The following is a 20,118-nucleotide window of genomic DNA, read 5'->3' on the forward strand; positions in this document are numbered from 1 at the left end:
TATTTATTATTAAATTCTCACCTAGGATATTTGTTTTCTTATGTTGTGTATTTTTATTTAGTATATTACATATCATATTTGCTAATGCATGTCAATATTTTATTTATACATAATATCAATTGCTTAATAAATATATAATAAGATGTTTCTCTTGTATAATGACATGGGCAATAATTGATGTCATTACCATATATATCAAGTTATGAAAACTTGGTTGAAAGCTTCAAATGAGTTCATACTATGTCATTAGTGGCACACGAATCCATATTAATGACACTTTGCATTCTATCAAATCTAGAAGAATCAAAGATGACCAACTTGGTCCGGTAAACAATGATGCATCAATTCTTTAAAATGTCATTTGGACATCCATTAAAGAACCAAAAGTTTCTTTAACTAGTGATTGATATATTTGAGCCCTTGAAGGGTATAATTATATGTTATGGAAATTTCTAATTTAACGAGGCAATTTTCCTATCATTAGGGTGGAGATAAGCTGATTTCAAAAGAATGATATGAAATTTTGAGTATGAGTTAATGTCCCTAAAGGATAATTAACTAATACTACAACAAATAAATAAAAAAACTCACTATAGTGTGATAAATTGATGTCCTAGTACGACAATCGACCACTATAGTGGCAAATGAATCTAAGATATGCCTAAAGCATGATAGATCTGTATATTCAAAATCTTAAAACATGATAGATCTATATTCAAAGTTTGAAACATGATATATATATATTCCTCTAGAAGAGACTGACATAAAGAAAAACACAATATTGGATATTGGTTACTAATGAAGAGACTACAGTTAGTCTTGTTAAAGAGGGTACAATCATAAGAGCACTAAATTGACTTATTGTAGACCCCTTTTAAAAAACAGGGGGGGACCTTTCTTTTGTTTGGGGGGAACACCCGAGAGAGTGGAATTCTTCCTTCATTTTTTGAAATAGGGGGGAACCTCTTTCTGGAGACACGAGCAGCACAGGACGCGTGGTGATCCATCAGCTGCCCGCCCATGCTGGTGGTTGAAGGCACCATGCTTGCTGAGGGATGAATAGGAGAGCTGGTAATGGCTTGAGGGACAAGATAGAAAAAGGGGGAATAGGTTTGGCTGGAGGAGGTTTTTGTCAAGGAGGGGTGGAGTATTTGGCAGTCGAGTTGGTTATAAATTGTAGATGTATTGTATATACTATATGAGTTCTCTTTCATATTCATATCCCTCTCTTGACATGTTATTTGAAATTATTTTATGATTCAATATATGTTGAATTCTTCAACCTGATTGTTGTGTATTATTTTACCTTATTTCACTTATTTGCTCTTTATTTTGGATTTGATTGTATATAATATGAGTTCTTGCCTATGATATTGCATCCGTTATTTCATTCATTAAGCCAATCCATTTGGTCTTATGAAAACTCTTTATATGCTATCAAGGTATGTTTCTTCTATCACTTATTTACTTAATTCCATGAAAATATGTCTTGTTTTTATATATTCTCATGCTTTGTTACATCTTGTTATGCCTTGATCACTACTTTGATTATTGATTTTAGTGGAATGCATATCGTGTGTACTATAGGACATTTGTTATGTTATACTTGTTGAACTAACCCTATTATTTTACGAAAGTACTTTGGATTGCAATTGAGATACGTTCCTTTCATTTTCTTATATGTTTGATTTCATTTGATATCATGTTTTGTGTGAGTGGTATTTTGCTAAAATTTTTGTTATTATCACCTTTACCCTATTTTTGCTCTTTGGTATCCATGATTTACCGATTAATTATCATAATTATCTTAACTTGATTAGTAGAAACCTTTATTTAGGGCTTAAAGTGATGTTACCTTATGGTACCTTCCCGATAGGTAACCTGACCCCTAGACTTGGACTCATTTTTCAAAGACATACTTTTCCTTCCAAAAGGAGTCACTCTTAGGATTTTATTTCTTATTTTGTTTTCCCTTAAAAATAAAATAAAATAAGTAGCAACTTTAATTTTTATAAAAATCAGTATTCATTAAAAAGTGAGTCTTGCCATTGAGTGGGATTGCATGTGAAAAATGTGTCCATAGTCATTTCATAGGTCTAAAGAGAAACACCAAGTTCATCAACCCTCATAGAGTCAATGTCCTTACTTTCCTCTAGTAGTGACCTTAGGCCTAAATCTTTTAGGAAGGGATCTCAAGATTTTTATAATTATTTTTGAGTTAGGGATTAGTTCTCCTAGGTTAAAGGAAGAGTTCACAATGTCAATTGATTCAACATAGAATGTAGAGGAAGTTTGATTCTCTTGCATCCCAACGCTTTCAAACCTAGAGGTCAACATTTGTAAGTTAGACAACTTCACTGTTGAAGTGCCTTCATGAGTTACTTTGGAGAATGTTCCAGGCTTTCTTAGCATGTTTACAAGTGGCTATCCTATTAAACTCGTCAGGATTCACCCCATTGAATATGCTAAAAAGAGTTTGAGTATTAGTCTCAATTTTATCTAATTTATCTCATTTTTGTTTGGGTTTTAATTCACTAGTAGATCTCCCAGTCACATCTAGTTTCAATGGGGCTCCCCATCCTTTTTCCACTATATTCCAAATCCTTTCTCCTTACATTTTCAGAAGAAGAAAAAAAATCCATTTGGGCCTTCTAGATGGGATAGTTACTCTCATCAAAATAAGGTGGACTATTTAGAGGAACTTTAGATCTCAGTTGTTCCATATTGGACTTGCATGATCGATAAAAATATGATTTTAAAGATCCACTTTAATACCAATTGAAAAACCTTTTATCTGGTAGGGTAACATCTTGGGTGAGAGTGGGTGAATGGGTGTGTTTAAAGATTACAATATAAGAGTTGAATAAATTTACTCAAATTAATACCTAAAGATATTAGGAATTATCAAAGTAATCAAAGATTAAGCAAGGGATATAATAATTTTTTACATGGAATACCCCCACACTAACTATGGAGATAAGAAACCACGGAGTCTAAGACCTCTAATCTAGAATCCACTGAGTTCAAAGCACACAAATTTAAATAGCTATTTTACCCTAAAGACTTACTGTCCAATATTTATACCTTGATCCATGTATGTGATGCAACACCTCCAATGCTCCAATGGATTCCACTTAGGTTCTAAAGGGATGCAAGTCCTTCCAACAACCCAGATTTCAATCCTATGAATTCTTTCTTGAGAGATTGGGAATGATAGGGTAAATTGGTTGATTCTCTCAAAGTGTCCACCCCTAAAATGGGTTAAGAGAGAGTTTATATAGGTTGACAGACCTAAGAAATCAGTATCTAGAATTTACCAAAAAGAATACCCATGAATTTAAAAAAAAAAAAAACGAATTTTGTCATATTCTGGACGATCGCTCAAGCACACTTAACAACTGCTCGAGTGCCTCAAGTACTTGAGAGTTGGATAAGTGCTTGACCGGTTCCAATGCGTGAGTGTTGGTTCCATCGTTCAAGCATCCCTTGTTATTCTAAAACATCAATTTAAGCATTTTAGTTCATAGAAAAAAAATATCAATCCACTTTAACCCTTCAATCACTAACTTGTCACTAAACAAATCTTTTTAGATTTACTTATGACTTTCGGATTGAACCAACAACAACCTTGAATCTTCGGTGGAGAGTGAATCACTATCTAAAAAGTTTCCTAAATCGGGATGAATAGGAACAAAATTGCCAACAAACATAAATAAGACTCAATGTCTTAATAGGAGATAAAAACTAAAAGTATATAGAGCAAAGGGGAATCCTCCAAACTCTCCAAAAACCTCTCAAGGAACCTCCAAGGATCTTAAAAAGGATATAACTTTTTTCTATTTATAGCAAAGTAAAGCAAACAACCCTTCATTTAACCTAACGTGACCTGTAATCAAGTTTAATTATAAAGTAAGAGAAGAATCAAATGTCATGGCAATTTAAATCAAAAAGTAAGAGGAGCAAATGTTTAGACTATATATGTTTATAAATTAACTAATTTTGTATGTTTATATTGTCAAAGTGAGAGAAACTTAATTGAGGATTAAAAACTCTGAAAACTAAGAATAAGATAGGTTCATTCTTTGTAGAACTTTCCAAGAGAAATTTTAAAATCTAAATTGTTGTCTTGTAAAAGTTTAGGGCTTGTTTGGTGGTGTTTTTTAAAATTTGTTTTTAATAATTGTCTTCAAAATAGAGAACAAAAAACAGTTTTTTTTTTTTTTTATTATTATTAAAAAAAAAAAGAGTGTTTGGCAAGATGTTTTAAAAAATGGTTTTTTAAAATAAAAAACAAAAAATTTGTTTGGATAGAAGAATTTGTATTGTTTTTAAAAACAATGTCTTACTTTTATTTTATAAATTTAATTTATAATAGTATGAAATCAAATTCAAGTTAAGTCTTATTAAAAAATAAAAATTAAATCTACAATTATGTATGAGTTAAAGATAATTATTTCTTTTAATTATGAAATTTTTTTTATTAATTTTTTTATTCTAGTGAAACAAAAATTACTAAAAGATAAAAATAATTTTAATATTCATTTTTATTAAAATTTTAAATTTCTTGTTTGACTTGTTTTTAGAAATTGTTTTTAAGTTAAAGAACCTTTTTTTTTTTTAATGTTTTATAAAAATAAGGATATTTGGCAAGTTGTTTTTATAAAAATAGTTTACAACATCCCTTGAAGAGGAAGATAATTCCTAAAAAGGCAATAACTCCTAAAGAGGCATAGGTACCTAAAAATTGTGAGATCTCCATAGGTCAAATAAAATGGGATAAAAATAATGTCTTCTTTCCAAAGTGACTCAACATCATTAAAAAATAATGAGGATCCCAATTGCAAAAAAAAAGGTACAAAACCATTAGTTAAAGTGGAAAGAAGTAATCTAAATAGATCTAAACTAATTAACAAAACGAGAAATATCATGACTTGAAGTCCAATACAAAAGTAAAAATAAGAGAACTAAAGCCTAAATCCTATTGGATAAAATGAGCATTTATATTAGAGTATTATGAAAAATGAGATCATTAGACATTAAACATTACTTATAACCAAAGATGAAAATGTCGGTAGTTATGGATATATCGGTACTTGGATTTTATGGATATATCGGAGATAAATTAGAGGATATTTTGATACAAAATATCAATAGATAAAAAATTCATCAAAACTTATGAAAATGTAAGAAAAAACTCTTAAAAATGAAATTACAAGTATAATAGACATTTTAAAGTTATTTTGTTGAAGAAATTAATATATGTATGATATGATTTGTGATATTAAATTTAATTATATAGTGTCGGCGGATAAGAAGTGTGAATTTTGTAAGTGTAGACTCATTATGAAGTTAAATTATTACAGATATACTAATTATGTGACTTAAATATATTATTATGTTAAGTTAATTTACTTACCTCTATTGAAAATATATTAATTAACTATAAAAATGTATTAATTTAAATTCAATGTTATACTAATTTAAAAATGTAATAAGTTAATTTATTCTCAATATACTATTATTAAACTTGAATATCAAAATAAAATAAAATTATTAATTTAAAACTAAATTATTGCAAATGTACTAATTATGTTATTTAAATATATTTATGATTTTTATTTAAAAATATTGGTACATTTTGATACAAAATATTTTTATTTAAAAATATTGATAATTTTATTTATGATTTTACATTTGTTTTATATTTAATTAGTATACAAAATAAATTATAAAATAATTAAAATTAACTTATTTACGATAATTTAATTTTTTATTGATTTTTCACCGATATATCTTCGAAATTTAAGCGATTTTTTCCCATTTAGAGCCAATATTTTACTTTTACCACTGATATATCTGTGATTACCGATATATCGCCGATATATTACCGATATTTATCGATATTTCCATCAGATGATATATCTTACCTATATATCGTATCCACCTTCTCTTATATATCCCAATATTTTCATCCTTGCTTATAACATGAAGTTTTCAGAAGAAATCATGTATTAGCTCTCGTAATGACTCAATTATGTAGTAGTAGTCCCAAAAGGACTTAATACACACTTTCTAAGTGTAGTTACAAATTATTTACATAGATCAAGGGATATATACATGAAAATCCATGAAGGATTTTGAATGCCTGAAGGAAATAAATTAGAATATCAGATGTGTGAAATTATTGAAGAATTTAAAATGTTTAAAGCAAATTATTTAAAACCTTATGACATGTACTCGATCAAGTTACAACGATCCTTATATGGATTGAAACAATTTGAACATATGTGGCACATTCCCTTAGTGAAAATGTTCTAAAAAAAAGGGTATGTGAATAATCCTATATGTCCATGCATTTTCATTAAGAAATCGACAATCAAGATTATAATAATTGTAGTATATGTGGATGATTTGAATCTTATAGGAACTTCTGAAGAGCTTAACAAAACAATCAATTATTTAAAAATGGAATTTGAAAAAACAAAATATTGTCTCAGCTTGTGGATTGAGCATTGTTCAAATGATCTTTTAGTCCATCAATTGGCATATATAGAGAAAGTATTAAGTCACTTTATATGGATAAATCACATTCACTCAATTCTCCTATGATTGTCCGTTCCCTTGAAGTGAACAAAAACTTGTTTTGTTCTAAAGAAGAAACTGAAAAATTATTTGGTTCAAAAGAATCATATCTTAGTATAATTAGTGCATTGATGTATTTTGCAAGTTTTACTAGACCAAACATAGTCTTTTTTGTCAATTTACTAATAAAATTCAATTCTGTCATAATTAGAAGACATCAAAATGAGATTAAACATATATTGTATTACCTTCATGGAACAAGTGACATGAGTTAATCTTATTCAAAAAAATCAAAATCACAATTGATTATGTAAATGCAAGATATAATATTTTATATTTTTCATTTTCTAAAAGGATATATAAATTTATTTATACTTTTTGTTGCTATTTTGAAATTTTGATCTAAATCTATACAATTTTTTAAAAAAGAGTATTGTAGATGGATTTTAGATTATGTAACCTGACCAACCCAAGTGTAACAAGATCAATCCAAATTCAATTGAAGTTCAGAAAAATTAGGTTAACTTGAACTTAGTACCTCAAATTTGAGGTGGGATTGGGTTGAACTAAAATTGAATGTTTCTTAATATGGGTTTGGGTTCCATGAATTGCAACCTTAGACCATATAGGATTCGGCAGTGGGTGACCATCATCATTATATAGAGGGATGAACACGCGCCTCAGCAGCGAGTGATATGATACTATCCTCAAACACTTGGATAACAAAGGGAGGGAGTGCTCCAGACGGGATTGGTGGTGAGGAGCCACAATAACTTCCCTGCCAACCAAACACTCCACCACTGCTTGCAGGATGTGGGAAATTCAGCACCAACTCCAACCCCTCTTCTTCACAACAATTTATTTTCACAAGTAACAACTCAAGCCTTCTTGGTGTTCTTCATTTATTTGTTTTTCCTTCATTCGATTTGATTTTAAAGGGAAAAAAAGTAGAACCGTTTGTATAGTTCGTGGCTTCAATAACTGTACAGTTGTCTCCAGCCATGGCAATCCTGGTGAATGCAATGTCTCCAATTACAAGCCCATCTCCAGAAAATGCAAGAAAGGTTTGTGGATTCTTTTCCCAGGTTCCTAATCTCCATACCCTTTCACTGAACAAGGGTTTTTCTAGGGTTTTGGCATCTACCCAGATCACCATTTCTCCTAAGGACAATGTTTTCACACTCCCCAATTGGAGGTCTGGAAAGAACGACCCAAGAACTAGAGACCTCAGGCTCAATGATGCTTTTTTGTATTTGGAGTATATGATAGGGAAGGGACACAAGCCCGATGGAGGACAAGCTACTCAGCTCATGTATGAGCTCTGCAAATCAAATAAGATGAGGAAAGCTACTAAGGTGATGGAATTGATGATCAGTTCAGGTACCACTCCAGATCCTGCTTCTTGTACCTTCTTGGTGAATAATCTGTGTAAAAGAGGGAATGTTGGGTATGCAATGCAATTAGTTGAAAAAATGGAGGAATATGGATATCCAACCAATACTGTTACCTATAATTCTCTTGTTAGGGGGCTTTGTATGCATGGAAACTTGAGTCAGAGCTTGCAAATTTTGGATAAATTTATGAAGAAGGGGTTGGTTCCAAACGTCTTCACATACTCATTCTTGCTTGAAGCTGCGTATAAGGAGAGAGGGGCTGATGAAGCCATAAGGCTCTTGGATGAGATAGTTGCTAAGGGTGGGAAGCCTAATCTGGTTAGCTACAATGTTTTGTTAACTGGATTGTGCAAGGAAGGCAGAACAGAAGAGGCAATGCAGTTCTTTAGGGATTTGCCATCTAAGGGGTTCAGTCCGAATGTTGTGAGCTATAATATTTTGTTAAGGAGTTTGTGCTATGAGGGGCGATGGGAAAAGGCAAAGGAGCTTCTGGCTGAGATGGATGGCGGGGAACGTTCCCCTTCCATAGTTACATTCAACATATTGATTGGTTCGTTTGCCCTTCATGGACAAACTGATCAGGCTCTTGAGGTTTTAGATGATATGTCGAGGGCACGGTTCAAGGCCACTGCTGCAAGCTACAACCCAATAATTGCTCGTCTTTGCAAAGAGGGGAAGGTGGATCTTGTGGTTAAGTGTCTTGACCAAATGATGTATCGACGCTGTAATCCTAATGAGGGTACATACAATGCAATTGCTGTGCTTTGTGAGGAGGGAAAGGTGCAAGAGGCATTTTCTATAATTCAGAGCTTAGGTAATAAACAAAATTCCTCCACGCATGACTTCTACAAAGGTGTTATCTCAAGCTTGTGTCGCAAAGGGAACACATACCCAGCATTTCAGCTTTTGTATGAAATGACAAAGTATGGATTTGTTCCAGACTCCTACACTTATTCATCTCTGATCAGAGGTTTATGTTCAGAAGGAATGCTGGATGAAGCCATGGAGATATTCAGTATAATGGAAGAAAATTACTGCAGGCCTGATGTTGACAATTTTAATGCGCTAATACTTGGGTTATGCAAATGTCGAAAAACAGATTTGTCATTGATGGTTTTTGAGATGATGGTCAAGAAGGGCTATATGCCTAATGAAACAACTTATACCATCATCGTGGAAGGGATTGCCCACCAAGAAGAAATGGAGCTGGCAGCAGCTGTTCTAAAAGAGTTGTATCTAAGACAAGCTGTGGGCAGAAGTACCTTAGAAAGGCTTGTTATGCAATATGACCTTGAGGGATTACCAATTTAAGAAGTTCAAAAAAAAAAAAAAAATCCCTGAATACAGAGAGGACCAAACAAGACCATAGATTGGTGTCTGATGCAAATTAGGTTCAACAGATTGTGGGATCAGGAGCAGTAATGAATCTTTGATATGTATATTGACAGATGAAACATTTGATACGGTATTTGAAGTTTTAGCAAGTTGGAAAGCGGCAAGTTCAACCATGAAATTGATCGGTATGCAGTATCTTTTTCTTTTCTTTTTTCCAGCTTCTATCTGTGATTTTCAATTGGAACTTCTAATCGTGTAAAGGAGTTGTATCTGTCAATCTTTCATTTAATCTAATGGGGGATTTAGCGACTTTTGATCGGTCGAGTCCTTCCTCAAACATCATTTTTGTAAGAATCAGTTCCCTTTTACCTACCTCTTCCTATTGTATTAACTGCTTGTTGCCCACATTGTCCATTAATTGGTCTTGTCATAATATGAAATGGCAAATACTTAGGTGAGTATTGTATATTCTATGGTTTGAAAGGTAAATTTTCTCTTCTCAAATACACTTCTTAGTGCGCTATATTATTTTGGGCTATGCTTTAAATATATGAAGACAATATAAGAACTGGAAACACGACCAACAAAATTCGTACTTAGAACCCTAAATTAGTTAATATTACTTAATAAAATGTCTTACTTTAGCTCTTTCATACTACAGTATGATATAATATGTTAAGAGCCTTATCTGAACCTGCTTGAGCGGGAATGCTCCTAGAGCAAGAGATCTGATCCTGGAGATCATTGGGTAGAACAATCTCCTGATGGAAGGAGATTTAGCCACTTGTTATATTCTGGGTGTCAACAGAGGAAGACCTCCATGGAAGTTCGATGTTTGGTTGCTCAAAGTTATTGATATTGTTAGAGGATTGGGTTGTTCAAATCAATTGGCTAAGTGGGTACCTCGAAGTTACGAGTCCTTGGTGGAGAATTTTATGCCGCATTGAGTTGTAGCCTCTTAACTCATGTCATGGGGTTTTCGGGTATTATAGCAGTGATATTGCTTGCTTCTTTTGTAACCTTTTGGTAATCATTTCAAGGATTTCTCATACTTATTTGATTCATTTTAATTATTGTTATTTCGGACTAAATGGTTTGAGTTCAAGAGAAAGCTTTAGGGTTTATTTGGGAACATTTTCAAAAATAATTTTCTAATATTTTCTAGAACAAAAGTCTATTTGGAAACTTAGAAAGGTTCTTATTCATTCCAATTGCTTGTTTGAGTCGGCTTTCTGGGTGGAACCTTCAGAGTTTTTGCATGTACAATCTGCTCACCTTCTAAGCTAGCAGAAGGATGGATAATCAGAGAAGATGGCACCTTATCATTTTTTTGGCTGAAGCAAGAAACTTTCCATAACTATTGTTGCTTAACTCTACATTATCTTGTTTGATTATCTATATTGATTGAACTACTGTTTAAGCTTTTAAGGATTTGGAGTAGAGATATTGGCTTATTGGGTCTATATAAACTTTCTTCAGGTATTTGGTAGTGACCAATTCTATCTATGATCACGAATTAGTTTAAAGATCTTCGGGTACAGTTTGCCTGTACTTATAGATGGGATTAGTGACCTGTAAACTTCAATATCCTTGAGAAGCCTTGTTTTATACAACAAAAATCTATTTAAAAATTTAAAATTTTTTAAGCCTGTTTTTTATGTTTTTAAATATGTTTAACAAATAACTTATATATATAGTATTTTATGTTTAATCATTCTCCATATTTATGTAGTTATTTAAACAAAATATCCTTAGAAAACAAGTCAAAACATCATATTTTCTATTTTTCATAATAAAAAAATGTTTTCTGTTTTTAGGTTTGCATATGGGTTTTTTTTATTATTTTGTTTTAGAGTATATAAAACTGTTTTAAAAAACAATAGTCAAACAGACTTTATATCTTTACGACCCTGTGTGGTAATTTTAGGTAAAGAAAGAAAGATTGAAACAATGACAATTTTATTTTTGGTTTTATAATATCCGAAGGAGATATGGGCATGATACCCGATGGTACATCATAAATAAGCTAACCTCGTGTATGCAAGCAAGCAAGATCTATCATTTTGATATATAATTGAGATTTGTATGTCAATCCCATGTGTTTGTAACCTCTTTCAATGAATTAGGTAGAAAAAATGTATATGATATAATTAGATGTGTATACAATGCATTTTTTCTATCATTAAAACTGCTCTTTTAAACTTCTGCAAACCTCAACTTCAAGCAAATACACCTTTTCAGTTTCTACTTTCTATATCCTTTAAAGGGTGACCTTAGCTTGTATATGGCCAAATGCCCTTGGTAAATGAGCTCAAATTTGAATTTGCAGGGTGGTGCTTCCCTGCTAATTTGGGTACGGATGACTCGGCCAGTTGCTAATCAAATTAGCTTTAGAAGTACACTCCAAGATAGAACCTGTTCCCATGTATACCTTTGAGAGGCCTACTGTCAGCCCCTCAAACCGTGTGCGGCGCCAAAACTTGAGACCCAGACTTGCGTGTGACACCTATTCCAGGGCATGGGGCCAAATTTTGTATAGTCTCTTAACATTTATCAACCCAAACTCTGAACATTTCCCACATGGATGAATGTTCCCCTTCATATCAAATTCTCTTCAGAACTGGATATAATTTTGCTTTTGAAAACAAGAGGGAGAATCCAACACATCTATGGATCTTGATTGAAGTAAATTAATAATGCAAAATGCCTTCTAATAAAAAACTTATCTCCACTTTAAGCAGAAATCAGCACTGCACCTTATTAACAGTCAAATCATTTTCCCGAAAGCTCACAAGCATCAATCATCCACCCGCTTGTTAAGATTTAATGAAAAATCCTTGCACCATTTGCAGCACATAAAAGATATTTCTAAGATGTTCAGATCAGAGATTCATTTTTAATGATCCATCCAAGAGTTCAATCTTCTTCAAGTTTCATAAACCTTTTGAAAGCATATTAGAATAAACAAAACTAAATGACTGTCTCAACGTTATCATCCGAAGCATCAATAATACTCTAAAGCCTAAAAGCCAAAACTCCATTGGCATCTCATAGAACAAGGTTCCAATAAGATAGAAAAAGAACAATCCATCTCCATCAGTCTTCCGATCCTCACAAGCCCGCATGGTCACAAATGCAGGTTATGAAGACAAAAAGGCATATCAGGGAAGGTCTATCTTCTTGTCCTTGTAAACCTCTACTTTGATCTCTGCCTCATCTTTCGGCGCTTCCTCTTCAGCCTCCTCATGCGCTTCTTCTTCCACTGTAATGGCAAGCAAATATGCAATTGCCTTAGTTTTCATCTAATAAAATCAATAAATTCAAGTACATTGCTCACCAAGGAATTCTTTGAATGAAGATAGGCAAACAGATAAACATTACTTCCAAGTTAACATTAATCGAAAAACTTCAGGCAAAAAATAACAGTGCATTTTTAGAAAATAAATATATAAAGATTCCCTAGAGCAACTTCTTATTTAAAGCTTTCACAAACGGCTGAAATAGTTTTACAATAACAACATCAATGGTGTCATTGGTGACTCAGTTGAGTGCTGAAGAAAGGATTCAATCTAACAAGAACAAATTCAGCAACAAAGAGGGGACACATGATGGTCAGGGAAGAGTTTAGCATGAAACATTTCAGTAAAATCCTTGCAAATACCAATGGCAGTTCTATGCGTTTCATTTGAATAGGACCCAACTAATTGATCAACCAAATTCAGAAAATCCAACACTCAGATTTCCCCAAAGCTTGGTTGATCAACAGGAAAAGTAGAAGGAAGTGTGGATATCAGAGGAAGGTGCAGAACCACTTATTTGATATCCATTTTCCTGCTAGAAATGACAACCTATGACTTCCTCAATCTTTTATGCTACAGTGGGTCATGGAGAAGTTGGAATTTCATCTCTTACAAATTTTACCATAAATTAAGCAGCTTCCAAAAGATGCTTTTGCTTACATAATTTTTTTCCCATCTTACTTGATCTCATTTTCCGAGATTCTGAATTCCTGAACAAGTTTCTGAACAACCAAATTAAGTTCAAAGGACACAAGAATGGATTCCCATTCAACACTATTCACCAGGAGCCAAACAAAACATTAAACTCTTAAGATGAAATGCTAATCCCCTTTTACTTCTTTTGCATGTTATCTCCTAGACATGAGTGCAAAGTCAGTAATCACTTAATTCATAATGCAAAATCAGGATTGTGAAGTTAGAGCCTGTTTTGCAATGATTCTAGAAAATGTTTCTAGCCTTTTCTAAGGCTTGAAAGGATAAAAATTTCAAGTGCTAGAAATGTTAGAAGAGTTTCCTAGAATCACTGCCAAAATGGACTTTTAGTAGGCATTGAGAAATCACTTCAGTAAGGTGTCTAGAAGCAACCCAATTCAATCATCTTTTCAATAGGAAGTACTGAAAGAAAGAATTAGGAAATTGAAGAAACAATGCTCTTGATTTGATCAATGATACCCATACAAAGTTTAACCAAAATCACAACAAAGGCGCAAATCCTTTAAAAAGGATATTGATTATCTGATCAATATTATACATAACACAATCTTCAAAAATAAAACCATTGAAAAAAAATCAATATGATTTTTTCTTGGTTTTCTAATATCATTCAATATAAATCTTAATTCTCTGCTTGGGTACTGGGAAAGGAAGGAGGAAAAAAGGAATCCAACATTTTCAATCTTAGATTACATTTTGAAATAAATAATACCCCACTACACAAGTGAGCCTCACAAAAGTAAAAGACAAAAGACTACATACAAAACGTTTTGTTCTTTCAATTTTCCCAGCAACCAAACAGTGCTCCAGAATCTGGGACATCTCAAGCCAAGAGAAACCAAGATACCAGCTTCTTCTTGAGAAATCCCAGACTAACATAATACTAAAAACAATTACCATTTAAAAACCTAAAATAGACCTCCAGTCCAAGGAGGGCGAATATAATATCAAATTTTCACCATACAAATAGCTCCGACCACCTAGGTGACTGAAAAAACTAAAAGATAAAAGATAACGCCCAAAAATCAATTTGTTTTCGGTTTCCTTAGAACCTAAACTGGGTCCAAAGGCTGGAAAAACCCAAACAATTGACATTCCCAACTTCTACTTTTTCTTCAGTAATCCTAGGATCCTATAATACTAAAAAATAAAATCACAAGCAGAAAACCTAAAAATGGGCTTCAGATCTAAACCAAATAGTTCAAATAGTTGGAGCTCAAAGTTCCAGCATCCGAGCCAATTCGAGCACCGGAGCTGGCAGCAAAGCCATCGGCATTTGGTTGCTCCAAAAATACAAGACCTTAATACTCTGTTTGGTTACAGAGAAAATAACGCGAAAGAAAAAAGATTTCAGCATATTTTCATTAAAAATTAACAATATCCAAAAACCCCTTTTCCGCTTAATTTTCTCAGTATCCAAGCAGGTCTAAAGGCTAGAAAATTTCAAGCAACAACTGAAACGCCCACAGCCATTGTTACGAAACCTAATATGAGCCTCCAGATCTAACCCAAATGATTCATTTTAAAGAAGATAATACAAGGATTACAATAAGCACAGAAAGCTTTTCGCTATTTGAGAGCGAAGAAATACAGTTACTGAAAAAACCACAAAAGAAAAAAGGAGAGGTTGTTTACCTTAGCTCTCATGGTGACTCGCTCTTTGACTCAGCAGGCCTATTTCTGAATGTAGCTACCAGACGCCCCTTCTTTGGTATTTATAGGGCTAGGGCTCCAGATTCTCAAAACCCTAATCCTAAGGGCATTTTAGTCATTTACTGTATTTTCGGCAGCAACGAACCGACCTCCCCCATGGAAGCGGTTCAAATCTTAAACCGGACTCTCCGGTTGAACCGGCTCAAATGTTAAAACCCATACAAATTAAAAGGTATGTAAATTCTTTATAGAAAAATATATTATTTTTTTTTGCTTAACTCTAAGAAAAAATAATTTTTCAAGAATATTTTTTAAAAATAGTCTTTACTGTTTTCAGAAATAAAATTGCTTTTGGATGTTGAATTCCAAAAAAAAAACAATTTTCTATTTTTTTTTAAATATGTTGGATTGAGTTACTGAAATAAGTAAAAAAAAAAAAAAAACTTGTTTGTAAGTTTTTTTTTTTAAAAAATTGAGTGTTTTTTTCAATTAATTTGATTTTATAAATATAAATAATTTTTAGATTTAGATTTCATTCAAATTTAAAATAATTCCATCATTTTTTAATTTTTAAATAATTATAAATGATGGAAATACATTCAATGTCCCCAGAGAGATGTGGTGGGGTAGGGATGGCAACGGGGTGGGTTTTTTCGGGTACCCGCCCCGCCCTGCCCTGCCCTTAATGAGACGGGGTTTAAATTTAATAAACGAGTTTTAAATGGGTATGAGATTTTTTTTTTTTAAACCCGGGGTGGGTTCGGGTATTGCCCCATCCTGCCCTGCCCCGCCCCGTTTACATATAAAATTAAATTAAATTTAAAATTTAAAATTTAAAATTTAATTTAATTTAAAATTTAATTTTACTATTTTTAATATATAGATAATAATAAAAAATTTAATAAAATAAGTTATAAAAAATATAATAATTTTATTATTTATAAAATATATTTATTTTAATGTAATTAAAAAAAATAAAAGTAATTTAAAAAAAAAAAAAAAAAAAAATCTAAACGCCCGCCCCGCCCCACCTCGTTTAATTTTTTAAACAGGACGAGGATGAAAATTATTTTTAATAAACGGGGCGGGGTTGGGATGGTGGGGGACATTTTTAAGGCGTGACAAATTATTTTAAAGTTGTGGTCTTGATCAATAAGTCAAAGGGTTTTGAGGTATATCAGTTTTTATGTCACCACAACTTAAAATTTGATAATTGAAAAGTTCAAAAAATGATAAAAATTATTAAAATATATTTACAAAAAAATATGTTTAAATCATTAAATTTATTTCACATTATTACATCTAAATCCATATTATTTACTAATATTTTACTATTAACATATAAAATAATACATCATTACCAAATAAAATGAAATATTACCGAATCTTATTCAAATCATATAATGTCATTAGAAATTTATATCATATACCATATATGTTACTATTACCATATAAATAACAATATGATTTGATTCAATATTCTTATTACACATTTGATAAAACATTTTTTTAGATCCTTTCTTTACAAATTGTCTCAATAATTTATCATACTATCTTGGATTTAGTGTTACAAATTACTATATCCACTCTTCCTTTTTATCTTTCTCATCAATACAATTATGAAAGAATAAGATTTCATATTTAATTTAATTTCTCAATGTTCTCATCAAATAAATAAAAAATATCTGAAAAAACAAATAAAAATTTATAAATTCAAGAATATATTTATTAAAATAACACATAAAATAGAAAAAATTAAGTTATTTTTTGTGCAAAAGATTAGGTCAAAATAAGCAAGAATTTTTATAAAAGTGAAATTGGTGTTGAAAAATGGGGTGAGAATGTTGTACTAAAATGAAGTTATTGAAAAAAGTATTAACATTTATTATAAAATTATTTTAAAAAGTATTAACATTTATTTTATAATGTATATTAGTATCTAAAAAAAGTTAATTTCATAAATAATAAACATAATTTACAATAAACAATTTTTTTTATAAATAAATACAAAAAAATTATAAAATTCATTTAGTGTCCATACTTATGTAAAGTTTTTTTTTTTCTTATAAAATTAGTTTTTTAGGAGGGACAAACTTGTATTTTTCATTTTAAAAATTCTTAAATAAATCAAAGTGTTGTAAAATGAGGATAAATGCAATGCAACTCATAGTGGAGATAAAATATATATTACTTTAACAATATATATAATAGAAGGAAGAGAGTTGAGTGAATAAGAGAAATGGAGAAATTTCTTTCTTGCTTGGAGGTACATATTATAGGGAATGAGAAGTCCTGTTATAGACTTTCCAAATTACTTCCATTAATATTCTCATTAATGAATATTAATGAAACTCAAAAATAACATTAATGGTTTCCATTAATGAGTATTAATGGAAGTCATAAATAATATTTAGTTAAATTTATTATAATTAATGTGCTGACATTAATTACTTTAGTTACAACACTCTTCTTTGGATGTCCACCACAATAGAAGAGTATGCCTCATTAAAAGCTTGCTAGTAAAAAACCCTATGGGAAAAACTTAGCGAAGGAAAAAAAGTACAATATTTTTATGATTCTTTAAGTTGCTTTTAGTATGTTAGGATTGCCTCATTAAAAACTTTGTAAGTAAAACCCAATGGGACAAAACCTGGACAAGGGAAAAAGAGTACAATACTTTAACACCCTTTTATAAGCATACTCCATTTCATGTTGATATCCTTGAGTTGATGCATTCCAATCTTCTATATTAACTTCTTAAATGTTGAGGTTGGCAATGACTTTGTGAATAAATCTGCTAGATTTTCATTTGAGTGTATTTGTTGCACATCAATTTCACCACTCTTTTGGAGTTCATGTGTATAAAAGATTTTTGGTGAAATGTGTTTAGTTCTATCTCCTTTAACATAACCCCATTTTATCTATGCAATGCACGTAGCATTAGCTTCAAACAATATTGTCGGGTCACCTTTGATAAAAGAGAGTTCACATGTTTCCTGAATATGTTGGATCATAGATCTCAACCATATACATTCACGACTTGCTTCATGAATTGTCGGTATTTCTAAATGGTTTGATGATGTGACCACCATTGTTTGTTTGACAGATCTCCATGAAATAGCAGTACCATTGCAATTAAACACATACCCTGTTTGTGACCTACCTTTATGTGGATCCGAAAGATAGCATGCATTTGCATATCCAAGCAATTATTGCTTTAATTCCCTTAAGTAAAATAGACCTCTATCAGTATTTTCGCGAAGATAACGCAATATATGTTTGATACCATTCCAATGTCTTTGAGTTGGAGCGGAACTGTATCTTACTAATAAATTGACAGAAAAAGCAATGTCTAGACGTGTACAATTGGCAAGATACATAAGTGCACTAATATCATAAAGATATGGTACTTTAGGACCAAGTAAATCTTCATTTTTTTTTGCAAGGACGAAATGGGTCTTTTTTCACATCAAGTCATCAGAAAACAAATGGAGAACTTAAAGGATGTGTTTTATCTATATAAAAATGTTTCAAAGCTTTCTTAATGTATATTGATTGATGTAGTAAAACTCCATTTGGAAAATGCTCGATTTGCAGGTCGAGACAAAATTTTGTTTTTCTAAGATCTTTCGTCTCAAATTCTTTTTTCAAGTAATTTGTTGTTCTTGTGAGCTCTTTAGGAGTTCCAACAAGATTTATTATCAACATACACTACAATAATTGCAAATCGGGTTTCTGATTTCTTAATGAAGATGCATGGGCATATAGGGTTATTCATATATCATTTTTTTTAGTAGGTATTTGCTAAAACGATTGTACCACATGCGTCTGGATTGCTTTAATCCATACAAGGATCGTTGTAACTACAGTGAGTACATGCTACGAGGCTTTATACTATTTGCTTCAAGCAATTTAAATCCTTCAAGGATTTTCATGTATATATCATTATCCATGATCCGTATAAATATGTTGTAATAACATCCATGAGACATATATCCAGTTCTTTTGAGACCGCTGAATTAATTAAGAAACGAAATATGATTGCGTCCATGAGGGGAGAGTATGTTTTCTCGTAGTTAATACCAAGTCTCTACGAGAAACCTTGTGCTATTAATCACGCTTTATATTTTATTATCTCATTAATCTTATTACGCTTTTGTACAAATACTCATTTGTACCCAATAGGCTTTACATCTTCAGGTGTTTGGACTATAAGTCCAAAAACTTCTCATTTTGTTAATGAGTTTAACTATGTTTGCATAGCTTCTTTCCATTTTGGCCAATCATTTCTATGCCGACATTTTTCCATATTTTGTGGTTCAGAATCTTCATCATTTCTTATGATATCATAGGCCACTTGGAAAGCGAAAATATTGTTAATAATAATATTATTTCGATCCCATTTTTCTCCCGTGTGTATATAACTTATTGAAATCTCACAATTTTTAGGTATCTGTGCTTTTTTAGGGATTCTTGTTTAATATGTGCCTCTTTAGAGGCTTTCTGCATTATTTGTGCCTCTTTTGAGGTTATATATTTATCAATTTTAAATTGATTAGTCATTTTGATGACCTCTTCTAGAGTGCCAAGTTTTTCTTTGTTCTTCTCTTTCGGGGAGTTACATCCTTCGAGCTAACAGGTTTACCACGCTTCAGGCATATCTTGGATTCATTTGTTAATTGTCCTATAGGGACATCAATCTATGATGGAATATTTGTAGTTGGGATATGTGACTTTGTCACTTTATTCGTATCAACGAATGCATCTGGTAGTTGATTTGCAAGATTTTGCAAATGAATGATCCTTTGAACTTCTAGTTCACATTGATTTGTACGAGGATCGAGATGAGACTAGTAGATGTGTTTCAAGTAATTTCTTGTTGTTCTTCAGGAATCGGCTTTTCTCCCCCTAATGATGGGAAAACACTCTCATTAAAATGACAATCCGCAAAGCAGGTTGTAAAAAATCACCTATCAAAGGTTCAAGATATCTTATGATAGATAGAAAATCAAAACCTACATAAATCCTAAGTCTTCGTTGGGGACCCATTTTAGTGTGTTGTGTAGGTGCAATTGGTACATATACTACACAACCAAAGATCCGTAAGTGAGAGATATTTGGTTATTTTCCAAGCACAAGTT

General features: G+C 31.7%; 1 protein-coding gene and 1 long non-coding RNA gene across 4 annotated transcripts; one reads left to right on the forward strand and one right to left on the reverse strand.

Annotated features, from left to right (window-relative positions):
- Positions 1-7,318: 7,318 nt before the first annotated feature.
- Positions 7,319-9,779, forward strand: LOC117909592 (pentatricopeptide repeat-containing protein At1g79080, chloroplastic). Of its 3 annotated transcripts, none has more exons than XM_034823654.1 (2): positions 7,319-7,452; positions 7,712-9,779. In XM_034823654.1, exons 1-2 carry the CDS (start codon positions 7,394-7,396, stop codon positions 9,285-9,287), a joined length of 1,635 nt encoding a protein of 544 aa, XP_034679545.1. In that variant the 5' UTR covers positions 7,319-7,393; the 3' UTR covers positions 9,288-9,779. The 3 variants fall into 3 exon arrangements, with proteins under 3 accessions (XP_034679545.1, XP_034679546.1, XP_034679544.1); XM_034823655.1 differs by having other exon boundaries at positions 7,320-7,646; XM_034823653.1 differs by having other exon boundaries at positions 7,320-9,779.
- A 2,397-nt stretch (positions 9,780-12,176) lies between these two features.
- On the reverse strand, positions 12,177-15,051 carry LOC117909610. Its single transcript, XR_004650412.1, has 2 exons — positions 14,960-15,051; positions 12,177-12,573 (listed from the first exon to the last, which is right to left on the reverse strand). It is a non-coding gene; the product is annotated as an uncharacterized LOC117909610 (long non-coding RNA).
- Positions 15,052-20,118: the final 5,067 nt, after the last annotated feature.

Source organism: Vitis riparia, chromosome 19, assembly GCF_004353265.1.
Source record: "Vitis riparia cultivar Riparia Gloire de Montpellier isolate 1030 chromosome 19, EGFV_Vit.rip_1.0, whole genome shotgun sequence".
NCBI lineage: Eukaryota > Viridiplantae > Streptophyta > Magnoliopsida > Vitales > Vitaceae > Vitis > Vitis riparia.